General features: G+C 29.6%; 2 protein-coding genes and 1 long non-coding RNA gene across 3 annotated transcripts in view; 2 read left to right on the top strand and 1 right to left on the bottom strand.

Annotated features, from left to right (window-relative positions):
* Window positions 1-17,347, bottom strand: part of LOC130676144 (uncharacterized) — a 63,231-nt gene that overhangs the window by 34,416 nt on the left and 11,468 nt on the right. The gene's annotated exons all lie outside the window — the stretch shown is intronic.
* On the top strand, window positions 3,768-8,019 carry LOC130673737 (neprilysin-2-like). Its single transcript, XM_057478943.1, has 8 exons — window positions 3,768-3,926; window positions 4,211-4,347; window positions 4,409-4,462; window positions 4,590-4,814; window positions 5,220-5,440; window positions 5,547-6,465; window positions 6,551-6,771; window positions 7,591-8,019. Exons 1-8 carry the CDS (start codon window positions 3,901-3,903, stop codon window positions 7,927-7,929), a joined length of 2,142 nt encoding a protein of 713 aa, XP_057334926.1. The 5' UTR covers window positions 3,768-3,900; the 3' UTR covers window positions 7,930-8,019.
* LOC130674336 (neprilysin-2-like) lies at window positions 11,531-17,078 on the top strand. Its single transcript, XM_057479674.1, has 10 exons — window positions 11,531-11,732; window positions 12,233-12,389; window positions 12,517-12,617; window positions 12,848-12,901; window positions 12,992-13,216; window positions 13,284-13,498; window positions 13,752-13,910; window positions 14,590-15,328; window positions 16,327-16,553; window positions 16,628-17,078. Exons 2-10 carry the CDS (start codon window positions 12,373-12,375, stop codon window positions 16,967-16,969), a joined length of 2,079 nt encoding a protein of 692 aa, XP_057335657.1. The 5' UTR covers window positions 11,531-11,732; window positions 12,233-12,372; the 3' UTR covers window positions 16,970-17,078.

Here is a 17,347-nt window from a genome sequence, read left to right as displayed (position 1 = left end):
AAAAATACATAGACTTAATTTTCATGATCAAGTGGAAAATGGGGGGTCAACTTACGTGATCTTACTCCATTGGTGATTAAAAATCATCGTTGCTATAGAAACCACAAAGTTAGAGATGAAGAGATGGTCTTTTTTCCCATGAATACGTCTCTGTGCATAACATATTATGTATAGAATTTATTTCTATATGACTATGAAAACTATTTCCCATGAGTACGGAATCATCACCATAAATTAATTCCCGTACGATATCGGAACTATTACCGTAATTATAGGATTTTTCCTCATAGTTATACACGGAAAGAAAATTATGGGAAGTTTTGCTATGCATTATGGGAATGGTTCCCATAATGGTATGGGAATAGTACCTATACTACTATAGGGATGGTTCCCAAATATTATGGGAACCATCCCCATAATAGTATGAGAATAGTTCCCATACCATTATGGGAATGGCTCCCATAATATAATGGGAACCATTCTCATATCATTATGGGAACCATTCCCATAATGGTATGGGAATCATTCCCATACTATTATGGGAATTTTTCCCATATTGGTATAGGAACTATTCCTATAATATTATGGGAACTATTCCCATAATGTTATGGGAACCATCCCTATAATATCATAAAATTTTTTTTTTGCACAATAGTGTAGAAATTTCCCGAAATTTGAATTTTCTTGAATGTTTTGTGCTGACAAAAAATTCTTGTTAAAAATTTGGTATTTGTTTAGAAGAGGGGCTAACACCTGTTTCGAGTGCCAAAAATTCAATTCTGTACATATCAATTTAAATCCAATTTCAACCGCCATTATTTTTTGGCGGATTGAAGATATAATTGCTTATTTAGGTGTTATTTAAGCATCAATAAGTTGTACGTGTATACCAAAGGTATAAAATTTGCTTGATTTACAGATTTAGTTTGAAATTTTTCTGTTCCGTGCTACACTGCACCATTTGACATATTTTTCTTATTATTCTATGTATTGACTCTCAAGTCAACCACAAAAAATTTAAGATATATGCTTATTTGCCATAATTTCTGTAGTTTCGTCCTGAGTACGTTAACGGATTAGTCAGTAAGTCTATGTTAACGCACTCTTGCCTTAGACTACATCTCTTACTAGTACGAACCGGCGTAAAACCGTGTTGTGGGCTTCAGCCAGACACTATACTAGTGAAGGAAGGCGGATACCGTCCAAACTACTTGCAACGAAATGTTAGGCGAGCTGTTGTGCACCTTTGAAGTATTGAAATAACAGAAATATGCCGATTTTCCCCTATTACAAAAGTTCAAAAAACCTCTGTAGCTCTTAGTTAGACCTTTCTATCGCCACCGCCCATCTTACGGTATTAATAAAATTAATTATTAGTATTTATTAAAAATTTATTAAATTGATTTTGGAAAATTTGCATGATTTCTGCCATTTTTTATCAATTTTGCACACTTTAGTTACAAGGTTCGGATAGATATCTTGTGTTATAGACATAAATGCATACAGAAAATTTAAACCGCCGTGTAGTAGAACACGTGGAAAAAGTTTAATTATAGATTTTTAAGGTGTAAGCACTTGGAACTTTCAAAAATGTGGTTAGCCCCGATTCCACACAATTACCAAAAATTTTAATGTTTTTTTGCCAAATACGATTTTTTTTTCATTGTTTGAATTTTTGTTTTTATGTTGAATAATATTTCTGTGTATTGTAGAAGTGATTACCATACTTCTTTAAATTAATTTTTTCATGATAATATGGGAACTATTCCCATAATATTATGCGAATGGTTCCTATAATAGTATGGGAACTATTCCCATAATATTATGGGAATAGTTCCCATACTATTATAGGAACCATTCCCATGATATTATGGGAATGGTTCCTATAATTTATAGGAATGGTTCCTATAAATTATAGGAACCATTCTCATAAATTATAGGAATGATTCCCATAATATTATAGAAAGTATTCCTATAAATTATAGGAACCATTCCTATAGTGTTATGGGTATCATTCCCATAATTATAGGAACTATTCCTATAATTATGGGAAACATTCCTATAATTATAAGAACTGCTCCCATAATTTATGGTCGTAATTCCTACGATGGTATAGGAAAAAATTTCACAAAATTATAGGAACCGCTGCCATAATTTTCTTTCCGTGTAGTAACTTTTCACAGAAATTTGGTGACATATATATCCCATAATTCGAAGTAATCATTACCACAAAGTTATGGGTTCATATGTTGAAAACGTACTTGCAACGGTTGACCGCTAGATCTAATCAGATCTAATTATATATAGACTTATATATACTTAGATCTGATCATATACAGGCTTATATATAATTATATCTAGTCTTCATCAACCAGGTCTGATCAGGTCTAATTATATGTAGGTTCATATATAATTATATATAGTTCCATGTATAACCATATATAATCATATATAATTCCATATATGATTATATATAATTATATATGATCTTATATATAATCATATATACTAGACTGGGCAAAAAAATCGACTATTTTTTTTTTTTTAACGATACTGTGTAAATATTATTAGGGATGACAAAAAAAAATTATTGTGAAAATTTGAGCCCTTAATTTTGATATTAAGAGGTGTATCATCGCAATTTTCGATTTTTTTTAAATGAGCGGGTTTTTGTCTCATAACTCTCAATCCATCGAGATAAACGAAATCGACTCGGATACATTTTTTAAAGGAAATTTGATGCTCTACAAAAAAGGTCTGATTGAAATTTTTCGTCAGATGAACCGTTTCCTTATAATCATGCTTTGAACGTTGGTATGATTTTAAAATTTGATTGTTCAACTTTGGAATTTTGTAATTCATGTAAAAATAAGTTTCCGGGAAACGACAGTGAATATTCTTGGAGGACATTAAATGCTCTACAAAAAAAGTCTCTTAACAATTTTCGCTAAATTCACTCCTTCAAAAGTTATTCAAGGTTGAAGTTATGTAAAACGACTTCAATAATCTTGAATAACTTTTGAAGGAGTGAATTTAGCAAAAATTGTTAAGAGACTTTTTTTGTAGAGCATTTAATTTCCTCCAAGAATATTCACTGTCGTTTCCCGGAAACTTATTTTTACATGAATTACAAAATTTCAAAGTTGAACAATCAAATTTTAAAATCATACCAACGTTCAAAGCATGATTATAAGGAAACGGTTCATCTGACAAAAAATTTCAATCAGACCTTTTTTGTAGAGCATCAAATTTCCTTCAAAAAATGCATCTGAGTCGATTTCGTTTATCTCGATGGATTGAGAGTTATGAGACAAAAACCCGCTCTTTTAAAAAACGTCGAAAATTGCGATGATACACCTCTTAATATCAAAATTAAGGGCTCATATTTTCACAATAATTTTTTTTTGTCATCCCAAATAATATTTACACAGTATCGTTAAAAAAAAACAATAGTCAATTTTTTTGGCCCAGTCTAATATATACTCATATATAATCAGATAAAATAATTTTTTATCGGGTCACCATAATTTTTTTTGCGTTTAGAAAAAAAAATTGATATTTATGGACTATATTGGATATTTCATTGCCTTAATGATTTATTGTTTTTAATGTAGTGTGATTATATATTATTTTATATCTTATGTAATGATTATCATTACAAAATAAGAATAGATGACTTTGGAACTATTGCTAATGTATTAATTTGCTGTTGCATAGAAAATCACAAAGTAATGATAAGATGTATATTTTTTTGTACCTTTGACTCACATGCTACGTATACAATCATCTTAACATCATAACAAATTTTTTACTGAATCACTGGACTATTTAAATGATTACGATTTATAGTATTTGTCATTCAGAACTAACGTTTAAAAGAGTACCCATATCAACTTCATTATGACAATCATACCAATTAAGAACAAGTAAGTTTTTACTTTTATTCGTAAATTAAGTATGTATCTAAGAAAAAATTTTATATGGTTTCATAAAATTTAAGGAAATTCCTAATATTTTATATAATCGCCGAGCCCAGTAATCGCCGGGTTTTTTCATCAATGAACAAACATAATTTATCCGTCTCAGTAATGCTCTCATCCATGGAATTTTGTTTTTTTACGATCTAATGTTTTTTTTTAATAAACGAGAAAGAGTTTGTGCGCAACAAATATTGTTTTATAAGTAATATGTAAAAGATTTATTTTTGTAGATCATCAAAACGCTTGTGGCGGAAACGATGGTCTGAATTAGAGCGCGGATTATTCGTTATTGCGATTATTGGATTTATTTGTTCGATTCTTCCCATTAACGCATCAGCGGCTGTTATTAGCGCAACGTCGCCTCTAGGTAAATTACTAATAGTTAGTATGTTTAAAAATTACTAATGTTGTTTGAATATATATTCCAGGACCGGCGCACAAATGTACGACGGAAGAATGTCAGGTAGAACGTTTAGAACTAGGTAAATATTTATCCAAATCAACTGTTTTTATTGAGTTAATAGTTATTATGTCAATCGATATAATTTATCTATTATTTTTCAAATGTTTCTAAAAAATTTGACGTATATTTTATCGTTCATTTCACAGCTGCATCAATAATTAAACTCCGTGACACGAGTGTAAAGCCTTGTGATAATTTTTTCCAACATGTTTGCGGCAATTACGAAGATACTGATATAGATAATAACCCGGCTATTATGGATTCGATGAGACTGACTTATATTGACAACTTAATTGATGATGATTTAGCTACTAGTGAATCGCATGTCAACCAACTCATTGGAAAAATCCATAAAGTATGTATGGATGAAAGTAAGTGTTAGTTTCAATAACAAAATCTATTACATCAGACGGCACTCGTGGCCGATTCATCAACGAGCTGGTCTTCGAACCACAAGAACTAGACAAATATGGGTTTGAGTCTCAGCGGTTGCTGAATTAATGTTTAAGCGGTTTCTGAGACTCGGCCCTCTGCCGATTTTAAAGAAACTGATAAATTTGTGCAAGGAAGTATTTAAAAACCGAAAATTCATAAAATTCAAACATTATTTTCTTCAATTGAAATTATTCCTGATTGAAAACTCCGATTGAAACCAATTAATTCGGATTGAAAGTCTATCTTATTTTGATCGGAGTCTATCGAATTTGAATAGGAATTTTTCAGCATCGGTCGAAGTTTTTGATCAAAGATTTAAGCAATAAAATTTATTTATTCAGGCGCCAGAGGAGATAAGGCCCTAGATCTTTTGAAAGATGTTATCAAAAAGCTAGGCGGTTGGCCCATTTTGGAAGGCGATGCATGGAAAGAAGATGATTTCAATTGGATCGACTTTATCAGTAATGCTAAGAAAGCCGGTTACAATATTAATTACTTCATAGATTGGAAACCTCAGAATCAATTCGATGGTCAAAATCATACTTTGAGATATTCTCTTGAAGTAAATATATTTATCAATTAATTATAACTTTACAATTCAAAAATTTCAGGCAGTAATTAGAAATTTATGACGCATCATGATTATATTATAATTGTTTTATTAATAGACATCTCCAACTTTTTTCGACTACTCCATGTCTGAAGATTCAGAGTTGCAAAAAGAAATGTACAAGAATTATATGACTAACATTGCAACACTTCTCGGAGCAAAATTAGATAGTACTACAAAAAGCTTATTCGATTATTATGATTTGGAAACGAAATTAGATGATTTGAGTTCCGACTATTATTCACCACGAACTGAATCTATGACCATTGAAGAGCTACAAAAAGAATTTCCAAGCATCGATTGGAATAAATTTGTCGAAAAAACGTTAACGCCTTTCTTGGATAATGATGATACTAAGCCTACTTTAACTGTTTTGAATTCGACAGTCATTAAAGAAGTCATTAAATTAATGGAAAATACTCCAAAACGCGTGCAGGCCAACTACGCCATCTGGAAAGTAATTCAATATACAATTCCTTTCTTAGCTGGTGAGTTCCAGCAAGCAGTTGTATTATTTCATAGTGCTCTCGGTTATTCCGATATGCCTCGTGAAGAATATTGCGATGAAATCACTAAAAACTACGCAGAATACGCTGCTGTAAATCTTTATTTGGACCAGTTTAAAAGCAGCCAAGAAACAATTGATAAAATGATAGCGCTTATTAAGCAGACAATGATTGATATGATGAATGATTCTAAAAAGTTAAGTGATGAGGATAAAAAAGCAGCAGTTGAACTCCTTGAGGGAATGGATTCCACTATTGGACAATCGGAAAAATTAACTGATCCCAAAGAATTGGAAACTTTCTACGCTGCTGCTGAAATTCTTGACGATAACTTCTTACAAACTGTTTTGAATATGAATGTTTTCAAGATGCTGACAGAGAACAGCAATAAAATTCGTTCCGAAATATTTCAATACACTCCTATGGAAGTAACGCAGACGGATATTCCGCAAAACTATCTCAATCATTTATGTAAGTTATTGTTCAAACTGAACCATTTTCGTTTCTTGGTTGTCACACTCCCCCTCTCATACGAGTATTACTACTTTTTTCGCAGACATTCCGGCAAAGATGATACCAAGTTCGTTATTTGACAATAATCGACCAATGTATATGAATTTCGGTGCAGCCGGTAGTCACATCGCCCGTGAAATGTTCAAGTCCTTAAGTCACTTGGGAAGAAAGTGGTCCGATGAGGGAGAGGAACTTCCCGGTGAACAAATCGATTGTTTCAAGAATATTGTGCAAAATGTAACCGACGCAGATCTTAAAGAAGCCGTAAATATCAAAATTTTATAATTTCTTAAAATAATAATTAGGAGAGGGGGGGGGGGCAAAGTGGGCCCCTCAAAATTTTCTATACGTCAATAAATTCGGACAGACAATAAGCCTATCGAAATTTCTTATATAATGAGCGATAAAATAGACCAACAAAACTGTTCATTATATCTAATTTATTAAGAAAGTTAAAGATAATAAAATTACGTTTTAAAGTTATATCGCAGCAGACTATTAAAATGATTTTTTACATTATTAGAATACAATCGTTTTATAGTTATTTACAAATATCACACGCGTAAAGAATTAAAAATATCAAATCCGAAATTTGTGAAAATAAGTATCAAGGGTCTAAAAAGAAGTAAACGCGTAAAAAAAGTTAACGATATTATAATTGTTTTCCTTAAGGGGCCACTTTGCCCCCATCTCCCCTATTTTTTGTTTTAGTTGTTATCCCGGGTAAAAATTACATATAATTATGTGTGAAATATGGCCCGATACAATTGCACATTATTATATATAATTACACATATTTACATTTTCCAGAGTTTTCGGGGATTAAAATTAAATTAAAGGGACTCTTCGCTTTTTAGAATGCCTGTGTTATATAGCAAATTTTTATATTAAAGCTTTCGAATTTAATCCACTTCTTATAATTAAATATATAATTACATTAGTTAGTAACTTTTTGCCTTTTCGAATGCATCTATTTTATAGTTTATTTCTGTAAAGTGCCATAGCTATATATAACTGTATTATAAGATAGTTATACACATATGTAATTATATATAATTTTTTTTATCCGTGATAATTTTTCAGATCGAACAAATGATTTTAGACGACGGTATTTCTCAGTACATTGGATTCCGCGTAGCTTATGCCGCTTACAAACAGTACGTTATTCAATCTGGGCCGGAATTAGGTTTACCCGAATTATCTCAAACACCAGAACAATTATTCTGGATGTCATTTACCCATTCATTATGTGCCGCTGAATCTAAAACTCCTGTGTTACCACCAGCAGTTGATGAAACTTTGCCAAATCTTGTCGACGATTTGATGGTGATACTTTTCAAGAATATACCAGAAGTTTCAGCCGATTTCGATTGTCCCGTCGGCTCTAGATTGAATCCCGAACAAAAATGTTCTTGGTGGTGAATCAAACTTTTAAATTAATTAATTTATTGAATTGATTAATCGTTAACTATTTTTAGTAATGAATAAAAATTTTACTGGCATATTAAAAAATTTCTTTTGTTTATTTCAATAATTTACCCCAAAAAAATAATCTGTTATTCCACTTCAGTCACAATAAAAAAACAAAAAAGGTTATTGGAAAAGAGAGACCTACAATTAATAAGATTTTTTTTTCGATGTTTTGCGTTATCTGCTGCTTGAAAAATATAATATTGATAAGATTGACACTACCCCTGACCTATGACTCTGGAAAAAATCATTTACATATACGGAGACCTTAACCCGGCATTCTACTTTGGTCTAGATTTAATTTTTTTATTATTTAGACCACAGATAATAAAAGGCAAATTACCAAAGTGATAAGATCTGTTTACCACTTGATAATTGTTCTTAACTTTAATCAATTGGTAATAAAAAAAAATGTATTCTATAGGTAAAGATAATAATGAAGACAAATTATAAAGAAAATTTGAATAATATCAACTTTAACTTTGATAAAAAAATTAAAAATTACAATTATTTATTCTAATGGCTAATCCCTGGTTAAAAATATTGATTGAAAAGAATTGAAAAGCGGTTACTCCATACAAACTGTATATCTATATATACAAACAAAAAAATTGAAATCAATTGAAATTATTGAAAAGAATTCGAATTTCATTACTTTTAATTCTTTTCAATCAATCTTTTTAAACAGGGATGAACGCTATCAAGTTATTAAATAATTTTAATGTTTGTTGAAAATATATACAATAATATATAAGCAGAAATGTTTAGATAACTTGGACTTTACGAAAAATATCCAAATGAAGTAAGTAAATAATCCTAGGTTTTACTGTTTGGAAAAAATAAGGAGGTTTCAGTTGATAAAGTTCGAAGATTGGAAATACGACTGACTCATATCGTGTGACTCAAGATAATTCCAAAGAAAACCCTAAAGCAATAGTGTAATAAGAAATGAGTAACGAAGACTCTCTGTAGATAAGATGCGAGAAAGATTAAGCGATAGAAAAAAAATATTTTTCAAGGTGAAGTTTAAAACTTTAATGAATGATATTACAATACCTCTGTAACAGACAAATTGTGAAAATAACTTATCTTCATAGTATTATTTTAATAATAAATGAATACACATTACGGTCTACCTGGGGCGCAATGACTCATGTCACACTGAAAAATAAATTAACTTTTGTAAACACAATATTTTGATAAGTAATAACTCAATAAAATTTATTACATTATCAACACTATCTATTTACGTTGATTAGATTTTGGAATCAATCCATCGAGCATATTATAAGTTATAAAAAAAAAACATTTTTTAAAATATTTTATTTTTGGAATATCTCCAAACACACTCTACCGTTCAAGCTCAATTTTTCTCAGCTTGTAGGAATTAACAAGCCGCGTCGAATGCCACCTTGGAGATCAAAATCAGTTCATCGGTTCAAAAGTTACAGATATTTACATACGTACGTACATACATACATACACTCGGACATCATCTTGAAATTAGTCAGAATATCGTCCTAGAACCTCAAAACGACAAGATTTCTTAGAAATTCGATTTTCGAAAATCGGACCGAAACCAATAACTTCCCGAATTTTTGAAAATTTACAATTTTCTTAGCGGGAACTTAAGAAAGATCAGCATATCTCGAGCTGAGCTCAGATTTCTTCTATTAAGAAAATGATTTTGAATGAAGTCATCAAATTTTTGCACTAAACATATGTTAGACTGAAAATTTCCAATAGCATAATTTCTTACGAAAAGAAAAAACAATATTTCTAAAAGTTATTTTTTCTCTCAGTGCAGCAATTATATAAAAGAATAAAATTTTCTCTCGGTTTAAGGACCCAAGAGTATCAATCATAGTCAGAAAATCTTCAAACTTGAGATTTCAGGCGTCAAAATGCTTTTTTTTTTTTTTTTTTTTGATACGACTATATTTCACGAAAATACAACTTTTCAAAAATCACTAGATAATTTATCAAATTTTTTTGGATATATATATATTAGGGTGGCCCAAAAAAACCGACTATTTTTTTTTTCGAGTCTCTAACGAAAATTCGTTGGTTAAAGATGTTTTAAGAAGCCTCTCCAAAAATCAGCTCAATAAAAAATTTTCAAGAGGTCGCTCACAAATTTTGAAAATATCAAAAATGATTGGAATTCGGATTTTTTGTTTCTGAATTTTTTCTTTCTCGTGGCAGCAATATTTTATATCTGTAAAATTATGACTATGCTGATAATTTTAGCCCAATATTTAAATATTTAAACAGTGCTCAAGAATTTTGAATATTAACTCATAATATGTAACTAGTACTTTGAATTAGTTTTTGTATTTTTTTATAACTCAATTACTGTCACTTCACTTGAATATAACTTTTGCATAACCGAAAATATACAGGACAGTCTTAAACAATAAAATTGGGTAAGTCTTGAATGAGCAAAAAAACCTAAAAATTGAATTAAAAAATAAAAAAGTATGTAAATAACTTATTATTTCTATTTCTCGGGTTGTATTTTTATTCATTATGATACAAATTGATGGTAAAAAAATTAAGAAGGTTTATTATTAATATTCAAGGGTCGCTCGAAAACGTCCAAGAGACAGTACTCGGAAACATTCAAAATTCTTGAGCGACATTTAAATATTTTAATTTTGAGCTGAAATTCTCAGCGTAGTCATGATTTCATAAATATAAACTACAACTGCCACGAGAAAGAAGAAATTTAAAACAAAAAAATCCGAATTTCGATAATTTTTTATATTTTCAAAATTCGTGGGCGACCTCTTGAAATTTTTTTATCGAGCTGATTTTTGGAGAGGCGTCTTGAAACATCTTAAACCAACAAATTTTCATTAGAGACCCGAAAAAAAAAAAAAATATTCGGTTTTTTTGGGCTGCCCTAACATATATAACTCCATTCTCTTAAATTTGTGATTAAATTTTTCGATAACTTCTATTTGTAAAATATTTTCGAAATCAGTTGTTTCTGCAAACGACACGGTCATATCTGGAAAAATGGTTACTGTTAAACAACCCAAGGTCAGGTACTTGTTCATTATAAAAAAAATGACTATCTATCGTCTCATCAAAGGTATTAGTGTAAGCAGTGCAGCTACATGTACACATCTTTTTCTACTTTTATGGCGTATATAAAAATTCAGTATATTTACGCTTCGAAATTTCAAAAATTTCTTACGTCTTATTTTTTATAGATACAAAATAAATTTCTTGTACTTTTTTATATGAATGATTTTTTCTACAAGTTTTGTTGGAAAGATTTTTACAAATTTTTTTGCTCATGAAATATTTGCGGGAAATCTGATTTTGGAGGTACTGTTATATTTTTTTCTCGTTAACCTTTAAGATAATGACTTTTTCATTTGGAATTTAAATTTCACGAATCTTCGAAAATGTCTCCTATTTTGGAGTTTCGACTGGACTATTAATTATTATTTCGCTTCGATTCTGTCATACCTCGATCACTCGTAGTGGGGGGGGAGGGGGCGAGCACAAAAGATAAGACCTGAAATATTAAATCTTAGAAAAACCAATAAGGAAGATAAGGGCTGGGAAGAATCGTAGGATGTCAAATTATTGATCAATGGGAAAACTGGAGGGGAAATTCGAAGAAAAATAGAAATTATCGGTGTTGAATTTTTCCTAACGAAAAAAACATCATAATCGTACCTGAATGACAAACGAAACTAATTAGTTGTAAAGACGCCACCAACCCGAAAGGTCACATTTACGTAAGTATGAAATATTGTCTTAAAAAAAAATTATTTTCAGTAAATATTTACCTTTTACACATTAATTTGATAAATAGTATTAATTTTGAAAAATTTTATTCGATCAACTAGTTCTCTACATAATTTACCCGAAAATGAATCATTTACATCTGATATAAATTAAACTTTTTTTTTTTTAAATATCTGAATAGTAGATAGAATTAAGCAGTATTTATTTTCATTATTATTTCGGATACCGCGAAGTATTATTGATATGTTTTTTTTTTTTATTAATATTAATGACTAGATAATAAAATTACATGATTTAAGCTATAAGATTATTCGAATATAAAATAATGGGGAATTCCCTCGTATGTTGATGTTTTGGTTAAATTGAGGATAAGAATTAGATACAACGAACTTGGACTAAAGTTATGATATTTGGTGACTGTTGCGTTATACGAAACAGACAAAAAATAATATGAATAGCTGTTATTTTTTATTTCTTATTTTTAAAACAGTGGAAAGGACACGACGGTGCGCAGATCATTGCTGGGTATAAGAGACAGTAAATTTGACCAAAGAGAATTATTCTGTTGAAATATTTCATCGAAAAATATCATTTTTGCGCTCAAAGTGTAATATAAAAATTGTTGCCAAAATGGGCGACTATTACAGGTATGAATATTTATTTACATCATAATTGTTTTTTGATACTCGAAATGAAAAATTAACGGTTCAATTTTATTTTACTGAATAGAAATTATTTTCAATGTAATAAATATAATTGTATAATTTGTTACAGAATTTCAAAAAAATTATTAATTATTGCGAGTATTGGAATTATTTTTTCTTTTTTTCTGACAAATACTTCAGCTGCTGTTATCAAAAATATACAAAGTAGTGGTAAGTTAATGGCGGATAATTATTTGGACACACAATAAATTCGAATTTTATTCTGTATACATTAAAAAAATCCGACGCAAATTAAGACACAATTTTTCAGAAAAACAAATTTATTTACAATCATGACTCTTCTTATTTACGCGTCAACTTTATATATTTTTTAATAACATTACTTAGACAAAAGAAAAGTCTCTTTAATAACTATTGAAGATAAAATTTTTTTTTTTTAGAGATAACGAAGAATTGTTCGGACCCAAATTGTGGAAAATTTTATTCAGAACTCAGTAAGTACAATAATTATTTTATCTAGGAAGACTAGAATTATTGTAAATTAAAAAAAAAATAATTACCGCAAAATTTATAATTAATTTCAGCTAAACAAATTAATGTAACGCTAGACAAAAATGTAAATCCGTGTGACAACATTCAACAATTTGTTTGTGGTCACTCTGAACTTCAGAGCTTTTCAGAAAAATGGGATGAGCACGAAGATATCGTTCACAAACATTTGGAAATGTTGATTCCACGAGTAGATGAGTTCGTTGACTTCAAACCCTTCAAACTTCTTATTGATTTTTACAAAACATGCATGAGATACGGTAAGCAGAATCAAACTTGATAACTATTTTGAATTCAAAAAATTTAATTCGTCATTTGACCATTTAGAAAATACTGGACAGCAATCTTTGGATCTTCTAAGCGATATTATTAAAAAACTAGGCAACTGGCCTCTTTTGGAAGGAGACAGTTGGAAGGAATCAGATTTTGATTGGATTGACTTCTCTATCAAAAGCCAAAACATTGGATTTACATCATTCAATTTTTTGGATGTTATGAAGTTTAAACAAGACGATAAATCACCAATGAATTTTCTTTTACTCGTAAGAAAAATTTCTTATTAAATTTTTATTTTATTTCTAAAACCGGCATTTTTACATATAAACAGTTTGAAAAGTAACGATTTAGTTTTATCAACCGATGAATCTATAAATATCAAAAGACGGCCTTAGCATTGAAATCGTGCGCTAAGTAACTCAATAGCAAACGGTAACTTACCGTACAGAATAGCGTGCACTAAGATAGGACTTATTCCGCATGAGTAAAAAAGTAATATATGATATTATTTGTACACAGATTATTCCTGGTGGCTTGACAGATCAACATTCAACATTGAATACTTCAATTGCTGCTTACAAAAATTACATCACAAAAGTGTCTGAATTACTAGGAAACACTCAGTCATCTTCGGAAAAAATTGATGAAATCATTGCGTTCGAACGTAACCTTTCAAAGGTATATATTTTTTCTATTATTACGTCACAAAAACGTTCCGAAACAGTTTACAACAGTGAACTTCCCAATTTAAGACAAATCTGAACCTAATTTGATTATTTTTTGAATTTTAAAATAATTTAAGATTAATAAAATTTTCCACCTTCTGACCTCGCCTGACTTCTTGTCAAGTTCTGATACGAGTAAAAATACTTTCATAATTAGTTTTCAAGTCTTTATTTTTAATGTTTTACAAACCAGCAAAATTCTCATTTTGCGTCATTTTTTTTTATTTATTGATTTTTTTAAAGTCAAAAAATGATCAACTCGAAGTGTTGAATTGTTTCAAATTTGGAAGTTTGTTATTCTGAATGATTTGAAAATATTTTTCGAATGAATTTTTTTTACTCGAATATGGACATGCGAATAATTGATGAATCGATTAATGCAAATGAATATTAATGTTTAATTGGACATTCAAATTCAGTAATTTAAATTATTAGTACATTTTCGAATTATTCAAAAATTTCAAACAATTAAAAAATTTACGAACACCTTGAAAAACTTCAAATAACTCAAATTTCGAATTGTATATGTAATATTCGATTCAATACGAATGATTCGTTCGTTCAAATGATTCATACATCCCAAATTATTTAACTATTTTTATTTGCTTATTCAATCATTTCTTTTTTTTCAGTTTTACGATGATAAGAGAGAATTTAAAGGACTACTATTTGATGAATTCACCAAAAAATATCCATCAACGAATTGGAAAAAATTACTAAAGAATATTAGAGTTTATAGGAATGAAGTGCCAACAAATCTTTCTAATTCAACGATCTTTGAAAATTCTCACTTATCTGATTTTGTCGAGCTCATGGAAAAAACTCCAAAACGTGTCCAAGCAAATTACGGTGTGTGGAAAATAATTCAAAGAACGATTCCTTATTTGACAGATGAATATCGTAAACTAAAAAGCGAATACTGTACAATCCAGAAGTGCGAGATCGAGAAGCGCGCAAAGTCTTGCGATCGCATTATCAGGCAATATTTATCATCTGCTACTAGTTTGTTGTACGCTAAAAATTTTTATAACAATGATATCGATACGATTGCTACAGAGATGGTAGTAAATATAAAAGAGCAATTTGTGAATTTGATAAATGAATCAACTTGGATGAACAAAGAAACTAAAAATCAGGAAATTGAATTACTTAATGATATGACATTTGTAATTGGTTACGAAGAAAAAAAAAATACCGATGATGAATTTGTTAAATATTACGAAAATTTAGAAATTGACACAAATAATTATTTCAGGACATTATTAAATTTAGAATTATTTGGTCGAACATCTCATATCAATCAGAGTTTGGACGAAAGTCGTCCATTCGACCCTTTAAAATCTTATTCTAACAATCGTGGACCAGAAATTTGTAATTATATTTGTTATTAATATTTTTAACCCGTAACGGTCACAAAGGTTTGATAAGACTCCAGCGTGGTTGATCAGTTATTCATTTTAATTTTAATTTTTAATTATAACAAAAAACGAAGCATAGTGGAAAAAAAGACTTTTTTCATAAAAATATAGTATATTACACACCCAGGTAGGAAAGTAGGACATCCCGACCCGCGTGTGTGATTGCATACCCAAGCCGAAGGCGAGGGTGGCAAACACGCGGATTGGGACATCCTACTTTCCCCCCTAGATGTGTAATATACTATACTTTTCACCAGACTTGCACCTGAAAGTTTGAATTTTCGCGTCTGTCTGTGGGAAGAATCGCGCCCACGCTAATTTTTATCATCTGTTTTCTGATTGAAGGAAAGAACGACTTTCTTCTTTCTTAACAGGGCAGGAATTTAAACTTTCAGCGCAGGTATGGTAAAAAATAAATAATTTTGTTAATTTTTATTATTTTAAACTAAATCTTGCGACAAATTATTTAAGAATGAACGTACTTTGGCGTAGAATCATCGGAAAATTTAAGACTTCCGAAAAGTGTATGCATTTTCATAAGAAAAGTTCAAAATTATTTCATAAAAAATTATTAAGTTTTCAAGAAAAAAAGTATAATTAGTTTTTTGAAAATATATTAGAAAACCCGCACAAAAAAATATATATTCTTGCAAAATAGTATGTATCCGGCTAATATCTTTATTATTGTCGTATGTGTGCTATTTTGCCGGCATATATTCTCGGATATATATTTTTCGTATGGAAATATTGAACTATCAAAAAATTCATAAGAAATCTATTTTGCAGCGCATTAAATTCTCTACAGAAAAGGTATCTTGTGTTTCTTTTTTAAACTGAATAGCTACTTAAATATTTTGAATTGAAAATTGCCTAGGGTCTTTTGGATCCCACGTGACCTTAAGGGGTAGTAATTATAAATTTATTATTAATAAATGAACATTTATTTTAAAGTTGTACCAATGTCGATGCTTCAAGAACCATTTTTCAGTGTTAATTATCCAATGTATGTAAACTATGGTTACACTGGTAAAGCAATTGCGGATAAAATAGCTGGAGGAATTGTTGACAAGGTAGAAAAAATAACTGGAGGCAAAAATTTGGATGCAATAAATGAAGAAAAAACTCTATGCTTCCGGCAACAAATGGAAAATTATACTACTAACAACGTAGAAAAACCGGTAAAATATCTATCGACAAATGAGATTAATACAATTAATATTTCAATAATAAATTAAAATTTCATTGTTTTTAGTTGGACGTATTGTTTCGCCCTTATAAACAAATAAGCGAACACATCGCTTATGAAGCAACATATCGAGCCTACCAACAATGGATCACAAAAAACGGAATTGAACCCTCACTACCCGAATTACCCTTCTCAAATAATGAAATGTTTTGGATTAATTCAATTCGTAATTTTTGTATTTCTTCTCCAAAAGAATCAATAGTTATTGACAATAAGTATTCCGTTTTCGACTTTTATAAAATGAGAGCTGTAACGAGTGTTCCAGAATTTTATAAAGATTTCAATTGTCCAATTGAACATTCATTTGTTAAAAATTACGGACCATCGTGCACTGTCTTTGAAGCTTAATCATATATAATACAATTTTTTTTCATATTCTAAACAAAATTCATTATCAATTATTAATGTATTAAATCAACATTGTATTATTTTAAATCAATAATAAACAAAAAATTTCATACTGTAATCATTGACTATTTCTTACATGGAAAAAAAATTATTGTCACCAGAACGATTCGATTTCCCGCCTGTCATAGTAAAACTGTCCCAGCAGGAGAGTGTATCTTGGTTTTTTTTTGTTTTTATATAATATATTTAAAATATATACGAAAATCGGCCAAAAGTTAGCTATTTAAAATATATTTTTTATACATATTATATATATATTTGTATATTTTTCATGTATTTTTAATATATTTTTTTTATATAAAAAATTTATTTTTTTTT

Source organism: Microplitis mediator, chromosome 1 (assembly GCF_029852145.1).
Source record: "Microplitis mediator isolate UGA2020A chromosome 1, iyMicMedi2.1, whole genome shotgun sequence".
Lineage (NCBI taxonomy): Eukaryota > Metazoa > Arthropoda > Insecta > Hymenoptera > Braconidae > Microplitis > Microplitis mediator.
The sequence above is the reverse complement of the archived record's forward strand: the minus strand, read 5'-3'. Positions and strand labels throughout refer to the sequence as shown.